At 38.4% G+C, this 22,078-nt stretch overlaps 1 protein-coding gene across 1 annotated transcript in view; it reads left to right on the plus strand.

Annotated features, from left to right (window-relative positions):
• Positions 1–22,078, plus strand: part of SLC35F1 (solute carrier family 35 member F1) — a 246,142-nt gene that overhangs the window by 193,308 nt on the left and 30,756 nt on the right. The window contains exons 3-5 of the mRNA XM_032183649.1: positions 1,097–1,224; positions 12,329–12,488; positions 18,276–18,432. Of these exons, the coding sequence (XP_032039540.1) occupies positions 1,097–1,224; positions 12,329–12,488; positions 18,276–18,432 (445 nt within the window). The remainder of the gene's footprint in view (positions 1–1,096; positions 1,225–12,328; positions 12,489–18,275; positions 18,433–22,078) is intronic.

The raw sequence follows: 22,078 nt of genomic DNA on the forward strand, positions 1-22,078 counted from the left end.
CTCAAGATAGTGGATTTCTTTTTAAACTTTCAAGACAGTTCAAATTCTGTTTCTGGTTCTTTCACAGCACAGGTCAAGCCCACTTAGATCCCTGTTGGGGCTGCACACTCTTAAAGACATAAAATCTTACCGTGCTCACTAACAATCAGTTTGCCCAGCCCCTTTCACAGCGGGGTCCCATTGTGACTGGAGCATACTGTCATGCAAATAAGTACCAGGTTTGCCCACCCTCACTAATGAGCTGGTTTCTTTTTCACTGAGAGCAATAATAATCCCTAGCCTAGCATGAGGACTGCTTTGACCTTTTGAAAGTTGTGGGTTTGATCTGCAGGCTGTATTGTACTGTCAATCTTTACATGGTGGAAATTAAGTCTTGGGTGATTGGCAGGGCTCCCATGCAAGGCACCACAGAGCAAACCTGCCTCCTTCAGAAGCTGGTCCAGGGAGCAGAGAAACCTGTCATGCAGTCTGTCTGTCCATCTCAGCGCAGCCATCCTACAAACAAGTCTGGTACTTTGGACCCCTAGGATCTTAGTAGCTATCCTTTGATCAGGATCTGTAGTCTGCCCAGAAGTTTTGCTATTGCTGGCCTGCCCTCATATCCCATCATAGTTACAAACACTGGTAATCCCCCACTTGTGGCAAGAAGCATCATGTGTAATGCAGCATTTACCAGTGTGTGTGGAAAGTATAAGTGTAGGTAATAACAGCTCTGTTCTTTAGCAATTTATAAGTGTATATATACATGTTTGTGTGTATAAAAGTAAAACTAAGAACACTTCTACAGCCTGCCCGAGTTGCCCTTGTTTTTGCTGGCATTGTTTACATCTCAAATGAAGTGGCAGCCTGGCCTTCACAACTTACTTTGCCAAGCTGGCTGTTTTCATTTCTGTAAGACAAGTAGGGTGTGTTAGTTTTCACCTCCTTGCCATACCTAGTAATATATAGTGCTTTTCAGCCACATATTGTAAATGCAAGATATCTTCTAGATAATTTCTCTTGACATGCAGGTACTTTGTGCATATAAACCTAACTCTTTTACATAAATCTTCTTTTCACTCTCTCCCTTTTATTTTTATTTTTTTTTTAACCACAGGAGAAGAAAACTTGCTGGCAATTTTGAAAAGGAGATGGTGGAAGTACATGATCCTAGGGATAATAGATATAGAAGCCAATTACCTGGTTGTCAAAGCTTACCAGTACACCACTCTTACTAGTGTACAGGTAAGTACACAAAGGATTTTCTCTTTTTGAGGTAATATAACAGGCATGATGTGATCAATGTTTCAGCTTCCATTGGCTTCAGTACACTGACAGCTAGTTCCTTCCTGTATCTTCTCTGTGCTTTTTAATGCGGTCTCACAAGACATTTTGTTCATATTGTACTAGTTTTATTGCTCAGTGTTTTCCAAACTGTACAAAACCTCACTGTCTTTCATGTTATTGGGCTGTGCTAAACCACACATAATCACATTTTTGACCTAATCTTAATTTGTTCCTTCAAGGAAATATTTTCATATAGGAAGATGTGTTTTCTTTTCATTTCTGTTGGACTTGGAAACAATACAAGCACTTCCTTTAGAATTCGGTAATCAGGTCTGAGTGTAAAACTTGTCATTAAGTAAAATTAATGTAGATGTGATGAAGAAGTCTTACACAAGTAGTTTGGTGTATTATGTTGTATAATTGCAGCTATCAAAAGTGTATCTTCCCTTAAAAAAAATGTACACGCAGTGAAAAAAAACTAGGGTAGAGACTTCTCCAAAAATCTAACCCGTATATTTTAAATACAGGCACCAAAGACTGAGTCTTCTTTCCTTTGAAATGCAGCAGTGAATAATAGAAACATTTTTAAGAAAATGGAAATTGTCTGTCCTGGGAAATCATTACATACTTCATTGCTACTTGTTCTAAAACAAACCTACTCCTTTTTTACGTTATGTCTAAATCACTGGGCAACCCTAGGTAGTGTTCAGGTTATTTTACACCTTATTTGCCTGAAGTTTGCTTTAGAGCCAGTAAAATAATAGAGTAGCACTTAAAGTTCTGCAAAACCAAAGCTAATTAGGAATATATCTCTTCCACATTTGAACAAGTGATACTGGAAAACACTGAGCATGTTTATCTGAATAAGAAGCAAAAACAGAAGAAAACTATAAATCCAAGGAATCTGAATCTTAGATCTAATCTAAATATTCACAAATGCCTCTACTACTGGAGTCATTTGAGAATTTTTTGAGAATTCGTTGAAGCATTCCCAGACTATTTAATAACACTTTTAACACTGTTCCACATCATATTAGTCAGTACAGAGTAAAACATAAATCCAACTGAATACTGTCTGATTTTATAGCTACTAAAAGCCTCCAATAGAAAAGCAAAAGCTGAACTGCTTCTTTTGCATGTTCACTTATAGCATGTAGGAATAATGGCCTTAGTAAGGCAATCTAGGTCATTAAATCCCATCTCCTGCAGCCACCAACAAGCGTGTTTCAGAGGTCTGTCTGGCTGCATCCATGAAAGGACAGTTTAAGGGCATTGCCAGTGTCTCAGCTGAATTTGTTAGCTGAAATGAGCCCCTGAGAGATAGGAAGGATAGAAGATGAGAACTATCATACGATACAGGCAGCTTTGTCTATTTAGACCTCTTCCACATAAAGTTTGCAACAGAACTCAGTTCTCTTTCCCCTAGAAAGAAAGCCTAGAAAATGGCTTGAAAGAGGGAAGAGGTAGAAGCTCAAATGTCATCAGGTGTTTTTCCAGGAGTGAGGAGTGCAAAATCTCCTTTTCCCCCAGCTGTCCTGGATTGCTCAAATACACATGGAGCGACTCAAGAATATATGCTGCATTTTAAACTCACTTCATGACATAATTTGAATGAGCTTCTAAGTATAGAGAAACCCCAAGACATGGTCAGAATGGTTAGCATATGAGCTAACACATTAAGATGTTGAATCACATGTTTGGTAAGTTGTAGACAAACAAGACCCTATTTCACCTGGCAATGAAACAGAAGGAGCTCGGGAGATTATTCAGCCTGAAACCACATTAGTCTAATTGGTATGAAATGGAAAGTAAAAGGTGTAAAATAGCCAGCTGCTCCTAGAATCTGGTTTCTGAAGGAGCAAACACGACTACTCTGCTGAAAGGATCTTCTGAAAGACATCATCCTACCAGAGCACTATGTGGGAGGCCATAAATGCTCACAGGTACCAAGTCTTTTGTGATGGGGAGAAAATAAGAGACCTTAATTTTTTAGACTTATTAACAGATTGAAATTTATAAGTGAGAAATTTTGCAGTGTTTTTATACTGGTGGTAAATGGACTGTTTCATCAGGAAAACAGTTTTATAGCACATACCTTTTCCACATGATATCTGTGCTCTATCATCCAAAACTAACATGTGAATGTACTGGACTTGTGATGCTTTTAGGCACAGAACATTAAGCTGCTCCCAGCTAAAAGCCAAAGTTTAAAAGTTTAACTGTAAAAATATACCTTTATTGCAATGGATTTGCAGTTCTGCTTTCACTGTACAACTCCAAGCACTCAACAACTTTGTTAGCCAAGTAGCTCTGAACTCAGTAGTATCAATATTTCTGGTTAAAACTACATCTCACAGCCCTGCCACCCCTCCCAACATTATCTCATTGTGGTTGCAGAAAAAGACTGAAAATGGTGCTCTACTTCTACCTGCTATTTTGCACCCAGATCTTTCCTAAATTTTACTTTAAATTTTCCTTTAAGAGATCTTGGGTTGGGAAAACAGAATTTTCTGATAAAGTTTCTTATAGGTCTTTTACCAGTTTCCTTCAGAACCACAGTGAGCAAGGACACAAAGGCATAAATCAGAGATTAATATGGTACCTGACCTTTGCTTTTGGATGTGCTTCTGTTTGTTTCAAATCCTTGGTTACTCTATAATTATTGTCTGAGAACGTGGTGCTCAGCTCCACCATGAGATGAAAATAGAACTGTACAGCCTAAAAATGTGGAATTTTCCTTTTTTTTTTTTTTTTTTTTTTAAAGAAAAAGGGAAAGAAAGAACTTCAAACAGAAAAGACCTCACTTATAAACTGACATAAAATAATCAAATTGAATACCAATCCATTGTTCGTTTCAGACTCCAAGGCTTCAGCTAAGGATAAAATCCAAGGTACCCTTTAGGTACCTAATTTTTATATATCTAAAATGCTGTGGACAGCTAGCATCTCTTGATCTGTGTATACATGTACTAACCTGGTGCTGAGAGCATGTTCCTGGGATGTGAAAACTTGCATTTGAATCTCACAGGTTGCTCTTTCTTTGTAGCTTCATGTTCATTCATTGCATGCATAGAGTGCTTCTGTATTGATGGCTTTTGCTACCTAAACACCTGCCCCCATTTTAAAATTCAAAAGCTACGTATTCCTGCATCGAAGTAGCCTGAAGAACACAATTTATTAGAGATGATCTTAGCATACCTCAAGTGCTTACAGGAAGTCTGAAGTGCTTTCCGAATTACAAAGGTAGAGCCACTGTTTACATATAGTCATAGCTGTTAAAACAATACATAAGGGGCTTGAGTTAATTCCATCTCACCTGGGGGGGACTGAAACTCAACCATTACACATCCAGGAAAATGCTCAGAACACCAGCCTTGTAAGTGAAGATTGTCTCCTAAAGTGTACTTTAAAGAAGACTAATTATACACCATGTAAAAGGTGAAGCAGTTTGTCCAGGGATTAACTTAGACTTCCAAAAACACATAGCTCAATAATTGCCAGAGATCAGCCACACTTAATGCTCTTGGGTGCATTTGTTCTGATTCACAGATAGCCAAAAACTTTTATTTTTATTTACTCTTTGATGTAATTGATCTAAATTGCACTAGATTTTGCAATCTTCTTGAACATCAGTAGTAGCAGGTGCAGTAAACAGTCCCATGTATACTAGAACTAGATCCTGTAGATTTATTTTAAAACTATACACCTAAGTTCCAAGACTGCCTGTGGTAATACCTTCCATACTTAACCTGACTGTTTTTAAGACAACTCTGATGTAGGCGTGTGGAAGGTTTAATAATTATTTAGGAAGGATGTTTTAACTACTGTTAGAGACATCTTCTATGCAGCAAATAAAATTAGTTACCCCAGAGGGAATTAAAAGATTCTGAAGTTCTTGCAATTATTTAGATAATATTTTTTTTTTTGAAACTATGCTTGGACTTTGACTTCGACATTTGTAACCATAGCTTCCATATAAGAGTTTTCTCATCATATCAGGCTGCATTACGAGGAAGACTGTCCTCTCCCTTCTCCCTCTTTGCCCCCACAATAATTAGCTCTCCTTTCTGCAAATACAATTTTCTATCCACCTGCATATCACACTGTTGTGTTGTTCTTCCTAGTGGTACTGTAATCCTTTTTCCCTGTTGCGACATCATCCAGACTATTTGTGCAATGTCTTTCAAGATGGAACTGTGGAATATGCATCCAGTGTCACAGAAATAAGGCATTGTCAAAGACAGAGCAATGTTTCCAAACAGTGATTTATGTGGTAATTTATTCCTTGGGCAATCAAGCTTTTGATTGGCATGATGAAAACAAAGGTAGTAAAAGCTGGGATTTACAGACACCAAGAGACAGACGATAAAATTTCGGTGCTGATGTTCTCAGCTACTCTTAGATCACTGTGAGCCTCAGCAGTACATCATACTTCCAATTACCTGTGGCAGTTTTCATACCTCAACAACTGCCACCAGAAAAGGAAAGAAGTCAGCGGTAGGTGCTTATTATAGAAGTGCTGGTTGGCAATAGGCTTTGCTTTGTTCTCGGTCCCCACGGACTCAATGTGCATTGAGGCAGAAGGTTTGAGATAATTTTGAAGCAAATCTGGGAGGTGATGAGCAGGGGATTTGTGATATTGAAGCTGTTGATCCACCTTGCCCAGCACTCACTAATGTGAAATATCTCAGAAGCAGAGAGAAATTCCACTCCCTCCCTACCTCCCCGCATCCCATGCATGTAAGATTGACCATTTTTTCCTGTTTTGCTTCAGGGCAGTGAGGGAATAGTGCAATGTTAATCAGGTTTGCAGAATGGTGTTGTGCCTACCACACATTTATACTGTGAGGGTCTGTGGGGTGTAGCTTGCATTTGTTTTTTATCATATTTTGAGTTGTTGTTCTGTCTTTTAACTGTTACAAACCCATAGCTCACAAACCAGCCCCCTTCAGTCTCTCTCCATGTTTTTGGAGTAAGCTTAACAGTAGGTATCCAGAGCTCCTGCCTCTCATAGCAAATTTCACTCCAAGCCAAGCTTTTCACTAACATAAATATGCAAAATCTTATTAAAGTCAGTGAAGCTGTGCCCATTACAAAAGCAGAGATTTTGGCGTTCTGTGCCTATTTTGCATATTCTTGCAGGTGAAATACAAAAGCAAAGTATTTGCTGTGGGAGGCATCCATGATTTTTCCTAGGCCATGTCAGAAGCTAATCCTCTGCATAGCTTACAGCAACTGGTGACAGAGAAGTTTCTAATAAGTAACCTTGAGAAAAGGGCTTTCAAAGCCCATATTCAGTCATCTTATTTGGGAGGGAAGCAAAGCAGAAAAGACATTTTTTTCTACAGAAGTATGTGACTGCTGGGGCAGCTGTCTGCTGTCTTAGAATGAGTGAATGGCTTCTTAGAATTAAAATGGCTTCTTCTGCCAGTGGTGGCTACAGTCAAAGAAGGAAGCTGGATAAAGGAAAGGCCATTTCAGTAGCCGGTTTGTTTGTACTCTTCCTTCACTATGGTATTTGAGCAGATCTCACAAAAGCATAGCTAGAGTGCATATTATAAGAGGAAGGGATGAAGAGGTGTGTCCTAACATATATATGTATATATAGTTTAATGAGTCAAGATGAGATTATTCATGTTGGTGGTAAAGAGTGTGCACATAAAGGATCAAGAGTAGAGGAACTGTGGGTTGGATGTGACCACCACTCTTCATTTAAATGACTGCAAGACCTCAATGAATTCCTTTTATGTACACAAAAAGCTGGAGACATAATAATCCTCATCTCAGGTATTGGTGCATGTGAAGCAGGTGTAGGTGAAGGTCTTTCACTAGTGATAGTTTTGATGGAGTTCCACTTTCTGCGTGGAAAAAAGGAAAATTCTGGAAAAGAATTAAAGGAACTGATGAGAACATTTATAGAAACACCCATCATGTGGCCCAAAGAAAACTAGTTAAGAGACCTTGTGGGCCAAATATTAATTTAATTTAGAGAGACTTCAGACTGGGAGGTGTCTTACGGCTTTTGTTTCTTCCATGTAGTGAAAATAAACCTTTTTTACATTTTTTGTAAATAAATGACATTGTTAACAGTTTCTTTCACCGACCTATCTACTGACAGTACCCTATATTTTGGCTTAATGAAAGCATGAAGACTTCTAAAATTAATTCTGTAGGTACATAAAACCATTCAGGAAAGCAGTAAAATTGTAATAAAAGGTAGAAACACATCAGAAAACAAAACAAAAACAAAACAAAACAAAAGCTTCTTCTTTATTTGAATTGCTTAAAATAAATCTGTCAGAAACATCACCAGCATCCACACCTTCTTTGCAAAAGGTTTCAGTTTCAGGTCAGCATAATTGCTGAGCAGTTCCCCTGGCAGCTGGCAGCCAGCTCCATGAGGCTTCACGTCTCAGCTGGTTTTGTGCACGTGTAACTTATAGTGAAATCAAGAGAGTGTGGCATTGTGAAAGCAGTGGGAAAACTGGAACAGAGAGACTGCTGGAGTGGATGGCAAACTGTTTCTTCCTTTGACTGAAAAGCAAAATATGTGTCAGAAGGTGCATCTCTTCCTGGATATAGCACTTGCTGTTGCATTAAACTTACCAGTCCTCTTACTGCCTTTCAGTAGCCATCACATCTACTTGACAAGACAAAGTTGGGCGGTTGTGACACTGATCTCATTGATCTCGCTGCTCTGGAGAGCCAGCTGAATGGAGGGTGCAGCTGATTCTCTGCATGATTAGTTTGAGGGCAGCACTAATGAGAAACTCCTAATGTGAAAAAAAAAAAAAAAGGGCTTATAACTGGAGGAAAAAATATAATGAATGTTTAAAAAGGAAAATTCAGCTCAGCTGCTCCCACAGGAAGCTTGCTGACCAGCTTTTTTCTTTTTGATATTGCTGCAGATCAGCAGTTCACCCTCTGTACTACAGACCTTTTCTCTAAAGCTTGCCAGCTCTCCTTTCCAACCACTAGCAGCACGTTCTTACTCTGTATGTGCAGGCACACGCTGAATTTGTGAGATCAGAGACTGTGTGTTTATTGTTAGCAAGAGAGTGTTTGTGAGTCACAAGTATAATGAAGTGAGTGTGCTTTAACAAACGAATAAACAGAGGAAATAATTTTAATGTTGTGTACCAACAGACTCAGAGGCAGTGTAATATCTTTTAGAATCAAATAAGACTCTTCAATCTCTAAAGCAACACAGCATTTTTATAATAAAAGGTAGTTGCAGTAGAATGATATACCAATAGATTATAGATTATTATATCCTGCCTTCTGAAGTGACCCAATTCAGAGCTCTCAGTAAAGGAAGCCACAGAAAAATATGGCAAGGTCAAAGCAAAGAGCTGTTCTTCTGCTTCCCCCTGTACAGAATGTTCAAGCTGTCTGCACACTTTGATTTCAGTTTTCATATCTTTCCGTGGCAAAATAGGAAGCATGTTTTCCTTTAGTTCAGTGACATCTGAAAACTTGTATGATTAAAATAGTATTTTTGACTAAAATCAGGTCACTCATTAATTTAACATAATGACAGGGTATATTCAGTACCTTTGAATAAGCAATTAAAAAGAAGGAAAATATAGAAGATAATTCCAAGTGAAATATTGGTAAATGATTGACCTTTATGTACTGTGAATGAAATTCAAGCAAAGCATAATTTATCTTAGTTATTATAGAAGCTTTATAGTTGGGAAAATGGCAATTAGATATAATGTATTTTATTAATCACTGAAAAGACAAATAACAAACAAAAGAAAAAGCAACAAAGAACATAAGAAAGCCCTATCACACATCAGGTAATCCATGATGGCACATCTTTTGTCTGTAGAATATATGTGCATTTTTTCTTCTGTTAGGCAGGTTTATTGGAAGAAAAAAGAAAGTCAGAGTGAATTCAGTCTGGAAGAACTGAAATGTAAAGCTACACCTTAAGGGTATTTAAACAATGTATCCTAGGTTATCTTGATGCTCATATTGTAGTAAGGTATTCTATCTACCCCATTGTTTAATTACAGGTGTAAACAAAGTACAATTCAAGAACTATGTAACGTCAATGGATGTTACCTGCATTCACTGTTTATATCTGATGATGCTGCAGTATTGCTAATAGCAGTTTGTGGGTCAGACCTTGGACTACTAGTCCCAAAGAGACATACGTTTTCACACTGATGTCAGCATTAGCTGTTTGTGGCAGGTTCTGTTCATGCTTCCCTTGAAGTTAGTGCTTGAAAGAGACATCTTCACATACTTGAAAGCATAAGTGTGTTTAAATATTCATGAAATGAGAAGAATTTTTAAAATCTTCCTCAAAAAGACTCTTAGTTGGAATTTGCATGTTGAAGTACACATGCTGCAGGTAGAAACAATTTTTAAAACTTGCTGCGGAAATCACACGAGCACCCTAATGCATACCTCATTTTCACAAGGAAATGTTCTTTTTGTGTGCTTAGCCCAGAGCAGGTAAAGCAGCCCAGAATAGACCTGCTGCCCACAATGCACATGTAGTGCTATGTCATTTGTGTGAGGTCTATATTCCAGGTGTTAGGGGTTAAAAATATCCAGAGTCACTCTGTGTCTCTTGAAAGACAGTAGTGAGTAACTGAAAGTTGACATCTTCATATTCTTAAATTTGTTCTTAAAAGCTGTTTTTGTAAGTGACTGGAGTTCCTGATCTTCCAAAATCAAATGTTTGCTCTAGTGATGGTTGCACAAAATAGAACCACCAGACACTGAGTTTTCAGTAGGACATAGTAACTGTTAGTGGAGGGGTTATAAGTAGTTTCTTAAAACACCTCTGTGTTTTCAAATTTCTGAAGTTTATTCTTGAAGTTCTGGTTTTAGGGCTCTTGTCAGACCTGGGCTGTAGGCCATAAGAGCTGCTTAGGTGGGCACACGAGGGCAACTCGGCCTCTCTCTGCATGAAAAATGCACAGCCATGGAGGAGAGCCTCCCAGGGCAAGTGGTGTCCACCAAGAAGACCACAGTTGCTTGGCTCTCAGAAGAATTCAGCTGGCCACTGTTTTGTTCCCAGGCCTGGATGGAAAAGAGCTCGGTGAGAGATAAGGTCACAGCATGGAAACATTATTCCAATAGGCTGCAAACTGTCTATGGAAAAAAAAAAAAAAGAAACAAAAAAAAAAAAAAAAACAACTTATAGCATATAAGTTATGTTTCTCAAGTGTGTTTTTACAAAACAAAAAAGATATTGAGTGTTAGGTCTGTTGTATGCTGTATACATTACGGACTCTTCAGAGGCAAAGCAGATTTCCTGTGCAAACCAAGGAACTCGTACAATTTCTGATGGTCTTTCAGCCATTGCTCCTCTTTGTGTTTGGTCTGTAAAGAACAGCATCATGAGGACTGCTGGAGGCAGTTTTCACTATAAAATGGCTTTGTCATGCCTTTTAGATCATTAGCTCTCATTTTCAATGCAGAACACTCTTTCAGCTTGGTCCTTTCCAATTTGTAGTTTTCCTCATCAGTTCTGCTGTGCTTTGGGACTGCCTGAGCCACCTGAGAGCTTGTGTGGTCCTGCTCATGAACCCTTTCTTTTCTGAAGGCTGTTGCACTGATTTTCTGGGGAATCTTTTCAAAGAATGCATTTCTACTGCATAGTTTTGTTTTTCAAGCAAAGTTTCAGGGAAAGTCAGCTTTAAATTTTTTGCTAAACCCCTAAATTTAGTACTCATGATGTGGGTAGCTCTCATGTAAAGAGAGGTACACTTTCTAATCACTGAATTTTTCAAATCATCCAAAATTATGTTTCTCTTCAGATAATCCCATGAACAGACAAAGAAGTTGAAAGGGGCATGATCATTATTTCATAGTACTTAGTGTGCTTAGTGGCAAATCACACTGAGAGAACAAACATCAGATAGTAGGCCCAAAGAGAAGAAAAAACAAATTGCGTCATCTAAATTCAAGGTCACAAAATCCAGAAGAGTTTCCCAGAACTACAGACACATTACTTTTTAAGATAAACCTTTTCATTAGGAAGAAGATGCAACTGTATAGATCTGGTTCCTGCTGTATCAACTGGCATTGACTAGCAGCGTACGCCACATAATATGTTAAATCTCTTTGTTAGTCAACAGAATCTCAACATCTGTATGTGTATAGGAAATGGGATTCAGTGGGAAGTGGGTTCTTAAATTCAAGTTTCTTTGGGTGGTTCTTACTCAGGATTTTTGTTTCCTCGTGGTACACTAGTAGTTTCTAAATATAATTTAATCTTAGAAATTATGTTTCTCTTTTCTCCTTTTTTTTTTATCATGGATAATTTTAATTCTTTCATTTAATGGGTAATTTTAATTATCTAATCTTGTTTATTTTTTTATCACGGGTTCTCTGTGTTTACTGTTGGGTGTCTCTGAAAATAACCTTTAAAGATTATATTTCATAACACTTATTTGAGAAAGCTCTTACCCAAGGTCTATTGGCAAAAAGACTGAGCTTCCTGCACTGCAGGCAAGGTGTTTATTTATTTTTTTTCCTTTAGAGGCATATGGGACTATATTTCCAAGGAGCTAACAGTCCCCACAGGGGACAGATTTTTCATAAGTATTCTGCATGCAGAAATCCCTTGATGGCCAGATTTAAAAAATCTGTGTGTTATGAACATTCCTGGTTATTGGACCTGAAATGACTGAATCAAAGCATATGTCTAGACTGCAGGAAAAGTGTGCTCAGTGTCTGTCCCTTAATCACCAGAGGTGGAGACCAGATGGAAAATAGCGTGTTGCTCTTCTGGCCAAGATTTCCTTCCCATGAATTTGGAATATGCACCTGAAACAAAGAACAAAGCAGTTCTACTGGGTCTTACAACAGCTATATTAACAGCTCTCCTGAATTAGTGGAATAGTCATGAACAATATAGTCTTGTTGTCTGCCTGTTGGATGACACAAGCACTTGAATGCATTTTCTATCTGGTATCTGCTATTACTAAGTAAATAACCTGCTCCTGTCTTCTGGAAACTACCCTAGTGTTTTAGGGTAAAGTGTTAGCAGGTTGATTTTTTTTGTTTTGTTTTCTTTTTTTCTTCTCTTTCTTGACAGCTCCTAGATTGTTTTGTCATCCCGGTGGTGATACTGCTCTCCTGGTTCTTCTTGCTGGTACGATACAAGGCAGTACATTTCATTGGTATTGTGGTCTGCATTCTGGGCATGGGCTGCATGGCAGGAGCAGATGTCCTTGTTGGCAGACAGCAAGGAGCAGGTGAGTAATGATGGGTGTGTTGTACTACCAAGTTCTGTTCAGAAAAACTGTTGATCAGAATGTTTCAGAACAGGACAAAGAAAAGGGGAAATGGGTGAGAAATCCTATGTGTTGATGAATCCAAAGCACTGCACCATTCAGGGGTGAATGGCATTCTTCTTTTTCAGAATGGACAGAGAACAAAAATGGATCAGCAGTTAGAAGTCAGCACTATTGTAAATGGACTCGCCCTGTGTCTGCAACGCATACCACCCTTCATGCAGGCTGGGGGGACATGCTAAACGCTTGTGGCTTCACTCTCTTTAGGCCTAGTTGTTCGACTGCAAACCTCAGTTGCTTCCTTTCCAAGTTGGCTATGTCTTCGAATGTACCACCTCTCCTGTCCACTGTGTATGCCTACCTCTCAGCTCTGCTCCCTTTTTTGTACAGAGACAAGGTCACTGGTTAGATACTAAAAGACACCTAACCTACATACTAACTGTACCAACCGGGTTATGCACACAGTCTCAGAGTAAAGGTTTAGGATTTAAATTAGGATTTAATCATTGCAAAGCACCTTCTTGTGTACAAAATGTTCTTTTTTTTTTTTTAATGTGTGGCATCAAACAAATAATGTGTGTGTGGCTATTAATGCAGACTAGACAGAGTTAGATTTCATTGATCAACTTCCTCTGTCACATTGATTTTTCTAGTGCCAACCCAAATGATGTGGGAAGGATAGAAATTCTTTTCAGAGATTGTCAATTAGGCACAGTTTTCATTCTTAATTAAAAGCACTGAATAGTGAGCTAAACATAATACACTGGGATTTAAAATTCTTTCTGAATACAAATGCAAGTGCTCTAAGAGCTGCATTTGCCAGGATGCTACTCAAGAAAACAGGGAAGTTTGGGACAGTAGCCACTATATCTTCCTGCCCACTTTTATCCCTGTTCTGAAGACTTTTAGTTCATTGTGATCCTCCAGAAATAGCTCTGTCCAACCCATAAATGAAAGAGTATACTCTGTACTTTGGAATTAGAAAAACAAAGCTGCATTAGGGGTGACTGATTTCAGAAGGACTGGGATTTCAACACTGCGTTCTGGGAGAAATATCCTGTATCCCTATAATTTAGAGAGTAACATGCTAGGGCAGTTGAGTTGTGGTTCAGCAGTTGCCTGTAGGGCAGTGGACCTCAGCAGAAAGGTGAACAAGGACCAGACTGAAAAACTGACATTTTGCAGTCTACTTGCAATAATTAGATATTATTTGCCATATTCATTACTAAAGGATGGGTATAGCTGTTATGTAATATGTCCAGAAAAATCAGTTAACATACATTATTGCCTTTTAATTTGAACCTACATATGAAAAAATGTGTGTGCTTATTTCTACACCCAGAGAAGAAATATAGCAGAAAGCCACATATGACAGAGGCAGCAGCTTTTCTAAGTGGCAAAATGGTGTTATTAAAATGCAAGAATGTATTTCCAAATTGCTATATTCTCTTTAACAGAATAAAATAGGTAAACTATTTTGATTGAGCTGGCTGAACGGGTAAAACTATGCATTAAAAATTTGCAAATAAAACAAATACTGGCAGCAAAAGAAAATATTTCAAGAAACTCATAATTAAATAGTTCCACATCATTTATACGATATTTCTCAAGACTGGGCAAACAAAAGAAAGGAATACACAAAAAACAATGAATCTGCATTAGTCCTCACTAAATTCTTTTATTATTTCTATATTTTAGATTACAAGAACTGTTGACACCTGTTTGCCCCCATTGACCTTAGTATTTACTATATTAGAAGTGCCCTAAGTCTCTGCTAGGCATCCACCACATGTAGCAATTTAGCCTGCAAACCAGTACAGCAAGGAAACATGGATTTAAAATGCATCACCGAGAGATTAACAGGTATTTTCCAAACTGTCTGCAAGAATTAGGTATAATTTGCAGGCATGGTCTCACCTTTCAGTAAATATATGATAATTTACCTCTTTTGGTTGTACCTTTACTCACGTTTTGCACATTTCTTGAAGGGAAAGGCAATTACTTCCAAGTAGTTGGTGCACTGTCACCGTACATGCCAAATAAACCTTAAAATAACATTTTTTTCTGAACTATTACCCCAAGGTACCTTGGCACATGTGCTCCTGCTGTACACGGGCCTAAGTCACAGGGTTCTAAATGTTTCATCCAGATTTTCAAAGGATGAAACAGAGCTTCAGTTGACCACAGTCTCTGAAAGTCAGTCATTTCAGTCCTGTTAATAAGTAAATGAGAGTCTGTTTAGTCTAAAATGGGACAAGATTTTTACAGAATCACAGAATCACAGAATTTCTAGGTTGGAAGAGACCTCAAGATCATCGAGTCCAACCTCTGACCTAACACTAGTAGTCCCCACTAAACCATATCCCTAAGCTCTTCATCTAAACGTCTTTTGAAGACTTCCAGGGATGGTGACTCCACCACTTCCCTGGGCAGCCTGTTCCAATGCCTAACAACCCTTTCAGTAAAGAAGTTCTTCCTAACATCTAACCTAAAACTCCCCTGGCTCAACTTAAGCCCATTCCCCCTCGTCCTGTCACCAGGCACGTGGGAGAACAGACCAATCCCCACCTCGCTACAGGCTCCCTTGAGGTACCTATAGAGAGCGATAAGGTCATCCCTGAGCCTCCTCTTCTCCAGGCTGAACAAGCCCAGCTCCCTCAGCCGCTCCTCGTAGGACTTTAGATGCTATAATCATCAGTAGTTATAACCAAAAGCAAAGAGAACCACCTCTAATGCTGCAGGGTAAGGTAAAAATCTGGCAAAGTGGCCTAGATAGGGTTTCAAAAGCAATTGTGTCACAACATAATTCAAATGTAAATTATTTATGTTAAACTTCAATGCAATAACTACTCCCCAAAACATAAACTCCTCTCTGGACTGTCTGACCTCTGCTTCCACAGAACATCCATGTCCTAACAATGAATAATGCAAAGCTTGTTTTGGGAATTTGTGCTTGTGTTTCTTCAGAATGACCTGTGCCATTAGATTGGTCGAGTAAACTGTATTACCCTAAATGTCTTTAGAGTGCCTCTGTGCAGTTGCTATGTATTTCCTTAGCAATAAAAACAGCAAATGCATGTGGATTTTACAGCCATGAAAATAGCCATGAAAATATGGATATGTTAGGATATGTTAGTCTTGGAGGAAAATTCCATAGTCAGCCTCTTGGGGAAGCAAAGAAAAAGCATTTGACAATCTAGATGCTAAGAATTACTAGCGAAGAAACAAAAAACATAGTATAAAATGTTGTTATGCCACTGTATAAAGTATTGACACACTTGCATTTTGAATACCATGTTTTACTCCAGTCATCTAATCTCAAAAAGAAATGAACAGGGGAAAAAAAAAAAAAGCCCACGGAAAAAAAAAAAAAAAAAAAAAAGCCTGTGGAGAAAGGTGAAAAAGCTGCTCAAGGGCATAAAATGGCTTCAGAATGAAGAAACCATAGACAGACTGGGACTTTTCAACCTCTAAGAAAGACAACAAAGAGACAGGATATGGTAAAGGTGTATAAAGTCTTCAGTGCTATAGAGAAGGTAAATACAGAGTGATGCTTAAATATTTTTTGAGATACAGAAGTTGTTGGCTGCTCAATATGATTTCGGTATCAGGCTGAGGAGCTAAAAACACAAAGTACTTTTTAATAGTGCATACTTACATTGATTATGTTACTGCCACAGGCTGTTGCAGAGGTCAAAAATACATGGTCTGAAAAAGACTTTACACAAATTAATAAAGAATCCATCAGGATCTAATAAGTTCAATGGTCTAATGCATCTTCCATTTCAGAAAATCCGTAATCTGCAGAGAAGCACTTTGTAGTTCCCTCAGGCAGCCTGTGCTCCCCGTGCCAGAGGTGGCTCCTGGGCTAGGCAGACCACTGATTTTGGCATCCTTACTTGTGAAAGCTCTGAAGTTTGAGGCTCACACTCCCCAAGCATAAATGAGGTCTGGGGAGAGCCATCACAAGGTGGTGCTTGGCACCATCTCATTTGTGTGAAAATGCTCAGCCTCTAGGTTGTCTTTGCCTCACACACACAAAGGATGATATTTTTGTCTCAGAAGTTCAGCACAGCCAAACTCTAAGGTCAAAAACATTTTCAGCAGTACTTCCCCAAAGTGCCAGTGAGTAGTTATAACATATACCAAATGAGTGAGTTCAGTGAAGGGTGATTAAAGCCACCGTGGAACATGAAATGCATCAGGGGTAAGAAGAGGTTTTATGAAGTGCCAATGTTTATTTTAAATTAAGGGCATCTTCTGTGGCCAATTGCCACAGGGTAAAAGGAAAGTACTGGATCTTAAAAAGATAAATTGTCAAATATAAATCTGCCGTTAGTCAAATTACTTGCAAAACGGAAATTCAATGAGACTTGAGGTACATGAAAGAGAAATGTAGTAAATACTAACATTTACTAAATACACAGAGGATACATCTCTGAGTCAAAAAAATATCAGAGAGTGGGAGTGTGTTAAATATTTGCCCTGTTCTTATTTGTCCCTAAGCAACTTGTACTTTTCTGGTACTTGTAGCTAGTGTTGGAGACAGAATACAGAATAAACGAACCTTAACGGTCTGCCCTATTACGACCATTCTTACTTTCATAAATTTCCCCTCACTGGAAATTCCAGAGCTGTGAGCTGGAATGAAAATTGAAGGTTTAAAAGAACACCACAATGAAAAATTTTGAAAAGATCACCTTGAACCAATAGGAATGTTTTCCTCCCCTTTTTATTTACTGCAAAGTGTATTTTTTAATCAATAAATTAATTGAGCCATTTTACAAGAAAACAAGGTTACCTTCAAAAGAAATGCAGTCTAATGTTTCAGGATTCCTACTGAAGCTTTTCAAAGGAAAATCCTTTATAACCAGTTCTTCTGGATTTCTCTGGTTCTGCAGAAATATCTGGCAGCTTTGTGAAGCTGTAGCTCTTGTAGGAATCATTCAACAGAGGAAATTGCATGTATCAGGCTTCAAAACTTGTGCCTCAGTTTTCAAACTGAAACTTGATCTTAATCAAATCTCTCTGCAGCTCACTCTGTCCCCAAGTAATAAAAGACTCCAAAACTTTAAAAAGTTTTGAACATTCTTTGATAACACAATGTTTTAGTTATTATATATACCTGAAAGTACTGAAAATAGATTTTGTTGTTCATTTTATGCATTAGATACTGCTATGTTAAATGAGCCTCCCTTTAAAATCTGTCATTATCATTACCCTGTCTACACCTCATCCTTCCATCTCTCTTTCTTATCAAATGGCTTCATGTGAGAATGAGGTCACTTTTGGGGTTGTAATGATGTCTTCATTCATTTCACAGGTATGCAGAATTTTTCACTCAGTTTCCTATCCAAATACCAGACCTGTTTTTGCTTAAATTTCAAGATAAGATGCGAACTGTTCTATATAGCTGAGACCCATTCCATCTGGAAATACATGTGATAATAATAAAAAGTATTATTTGCTAAAGAGTACCACATGGTTTCTTTAGTTTTTACATGTTCTTATCCTTCAGATTCTCTTATCCACAGCAAGAATAATGCTCTCCATTCACTTCTTCTAGATATTGTTGGGATAATTGAATGAAAACTGTTTTAATAACAAAACATTTGCATTCAGCTTATTAACCCTAATATGGGCTATCTAGTGTCTGAGTATTCTAACCCATGGGGCAGAACTCGCAACAGGTCTAGACAAAAGGTCATTGTTTTGAGACGTTCTGATTTTCCCCATGTTTATTTCTAGGTGAAAATAAACTAATAGGGGATCTCTTAGTATTGGGTGGAGCAACATTATACGGCATCTCGAATGTTTGTGAGGAATATATCGTCCGAAATCTGAGTCGAGTGGAGTTCCTGGGCATGATTGGACTCTTTGGCTCCTTCTTCAGTGGAATTCAGCTGTAAGTGAGCAGGTTTGAGCTCCAATGTCATTCAAATAAGTGCAGCCGTGGTCTCCTTTGCGGTACTGTACCCCTCTCTTCAAAGGTAGCCATTTCCTGTGGAGACTAGGTATCTGCTAATTTTGGATTTTGCATTGTTTTTAGTATTTGAGATAGTTGGATTTAAGTACAGATACAGTTACACAAATTTGTAGCTTAGTACTCTGTTTCAAGCACTGTTTTCCTCGAGTAGTCACACGGGGCGGGGGAGGGGGTGATGGCAGACACATCCTACCGTGATATTGCTTGAAGACAAATGAATACTTCACATTGGTCTGGTCTATGAACAGCAAAGTCTCTACAACTCACTACAGTTCTGTTTCATACTTAAAAAAAAAATGCTTAGATTTCTTAACAGGTAGGAAACATATTCAGAAGGTATTTTGCTGTTTGGTTTGTTCTGCATAATTAATTACATTATGGTATGGTAGAAATAATGAAAATGTCCTTAAAAATTGGCCTTTTCATGTTGAAGTATTTAGTGCTCAGGAGATTGTGACATGGATTTTAGGATCTCCTGAGTCATATCTATATCCACTTGTACCTAATGAGCCTCCAGGCCTAGGATCTGGGAGGTAGCATCCGGTGTTGCAATACTGTGACTGATAAGAGTGCAGTAAAAGTCACTATGCAAGATTGTCACATTTTACATGGGTCCATCACTGGTACTTCTCACACACAATAACTTTTGATTATCAGTCAAAAACAAGTTGCTTACCTGCACATCTGAGCTAATCAGCTTCTAAGAACAGAGACTCATCAAAACAATGACCCATTAATTCCATTTAATTAGTTCTGTTTCTTTAGCCAGAAAGCTAATTATATTTATGTGGGATCTGAAAACATGACTTAAAATTATTTATATTAACTGTCTAACACACAAACAGTTCCTTAATATTAAAATATACACATATAGAGAGAGAGAATGCAAGAGCACGTAAATGCACCTATTATCTTAGGGTAAAGCATTTTTGTTACCTAGAGTGTTTGTGGTAGGTAGGTACTGGCTGATTCTGAAGGTATCATAACAGTGCTCTTGTCTTTCTGTGCATTTAAACAGTAATATATGTCTCATATTCCTGATTTTAATTATAGCACCATTACCATCCTCCTTGACTCAAGAAGATAGTCACAATTCAGAGTCTATGATTTCTTTTGCTGGTAAGAAGCTGGTGCTGGAACGAGGTATCTTTGTATACAGAGGACACAACTGGAAGGAAACAATAAGACACCATTTCATTGCTGAAAGCTCTAAGTTTTTTCTAGTCAACCTTTGGCCCAGAAGTTCTTGCCAACGATTTTTTCTCCCCAGCCTGTACAGCATTTTGCTGCCAGCAATTTTCTGGCACTTTTTGCAGCCCTGCCCACATTTTGTTTATGTATGTACCTTTTTGATGAGATGGCAAAAGTTTGCATTTTGGAAAAGGCCACTAATGTTTCTGCTACTTGGTTTCATGAAGCAATTCAGATCTTTCTTATCTTTTCCTGTAATAATGAACAGATGTCAGTTCACAGAGGTTAAATCTAACTAGCTGTACCAATTGTTTCAAAGAGAAGCCAACACCACAGGTTACAATGGCAGAATCTTTCTTTGGAACGTTACTGGCCACTTTGATACAAAATAGGACATTTGGGTTTTATAAACTGAAGTTATCTGGGGAAAGAATATCTCAGAAATAGGACCATTTACTAGCATGCTAGGAAAAGCACTGGTCAAGGTTTGGTTGACATCCACAAGGTGGAGATTTAGAACATATTTGTTCTGATACATCTGGAGGTGTAGGTCTCAGGTTCAGGGGGTTTACAGGGAGCAAGCAGTACAATTCTGAAGAAGGGAAGGTACTGAAAAATGTGTAAAACTATGCTGACTCTAGGAAAGGCAAAATAGTAAATTTATAAAAATAGTAAATTTACCCTGAAGTAAAGAAAAGTGTTGGCTAACTACCCAGGCATTGTGGAAGGTGAGGTTTAGTGGGCTGAATGTGGTTAAAGTGGGGAGGAACAGAATGTCAAAACAAAACAAGAGTTGGGGATATAGTAACTACACAGAAAATTGACATAATTCTGGTGGAATCACATAATTGTAAAATAATTTACTTTGTAACAGATACCTGATGGTCATCAGGTTCAATACCCTACACAAACCAACTCAAACCTAAATTCAAAGTCAGGTTGCTTGAGTACTTGTACAGTTGATTTTTTGAACATCTCCAAGAATTGAAATGCCACAGTCTCTCTGGGCAACCCCTTCCAGTGTTCAACCAAGATTTTTTTCCTTATATCTAATCAGAATTTTCCATGTTGCAACTTGTATCCATTATCTCACATCTTTTTACTGTGCTCCTCCAAGAAAAATCTTACTCCATCTTTTCTATAACCACCTCTTAGGTACTTAAGACAGCAAATATATTGTCCCATCTTCCTTCCCCCTGGGTTACCCTTCTCTTTTTCACACTGAAAACCCTCCGCTTTTTCAGCATCTCCTCTTACATCATGTGCTCCAACCACCTGACCATCATGATGGAGCTCTACTGCACTCCCTCCAATTTGTTAATGTCTGTCTTGTTCTGGAGAGCCCCAAACTGGATACAATACTTCATCTGCTGTCACAAAAATCAATTCCTTCAGCTTTCTGGCTCAACTCTTTACCAACACAGCCTGGGGTGCTGTAGGCCTTCTCCACTGCAAGGACACATTGCTGACTCATGTCCACCAGGTCTTGGAGTTTAATTTTTAGAAAGCAGCTTCCTATCCAGTCAGCTTCCAACCTGTACCGTTGCATGGGGTTATTCCATTCCAGGTATAGGAGTGAAGATTTATTTTTCTTAAACTTCATGAGGTGTCTGCCAGCCTACTTAGTCTTTCTGAATGGCAACACATCTACTGCTCCTCCCATGAGTTGTCTGCTGTGAACTTGCTATGTGTGCATTCAATCCCATCTTCCAGATTGTAAATGAAGACATAAAACACCAGCCAGTTGACAGAAGACTCAATCTGTTGATCACTTCTTTTTGAGTATAGTTTTCCATCGCCCTTGTGGTTGGTCCTCAAATCCAATCCATATCTCTTCAATCTCTAAGGATATTTTGGGAAATCATGTTGAAAGATTTGCTAAAGGCAAGACAGATTACACTGCATCCTCTCATCTATTCCCTCTCCTTTATCTACTGAACCAATCATCTCATCACAGAAGGCAATAAGTCTGGTCAGGTATGGTTTGCTCTTGATAAACGTGTGCTGGCTGTTCCTAGCCATCTCCTCATCATCCATTTCCTGGAAATGGAACATTTGCTCCATAATCTTCCCAAAGTCTAGAGTAAGGCTGGCCAGGCTATAGTTCTTGCCCCATTTTGAAACTGAACATTGCATTTGTCTCTTTTCAGTCCACAGGGACCTCTTCCAGTCACATCAACCTATATCATAGTGGTTCCATTCTCTGATGAATCAGGTGTCACTAAATGAAGCCCTATGCCAAAGTTGCTCTTACCCCTCTTTGCTTCACAGATCATAATGAATCACAGATCACAGCATATTGTTTTATACTTTCTTTGTATTGGATATGCAATGTGTGAAAACAATGTTCACATATTTAAATTATATTAAAATT

This window comes from Aythya fuligula, chromosome 3 (genome assembly GCF_009819795.1).
Source record: "Aythya fuligula isolate bAytFul2 chromosome 3, bAytFul2.pri, whole genome shotgun sequence".
Taxonomy (NCBI): Eukaryota; Metazoa; Chordata; class Aves; order Anseriformes; family Anatidae; genus Aythya; species Aythya fuligula.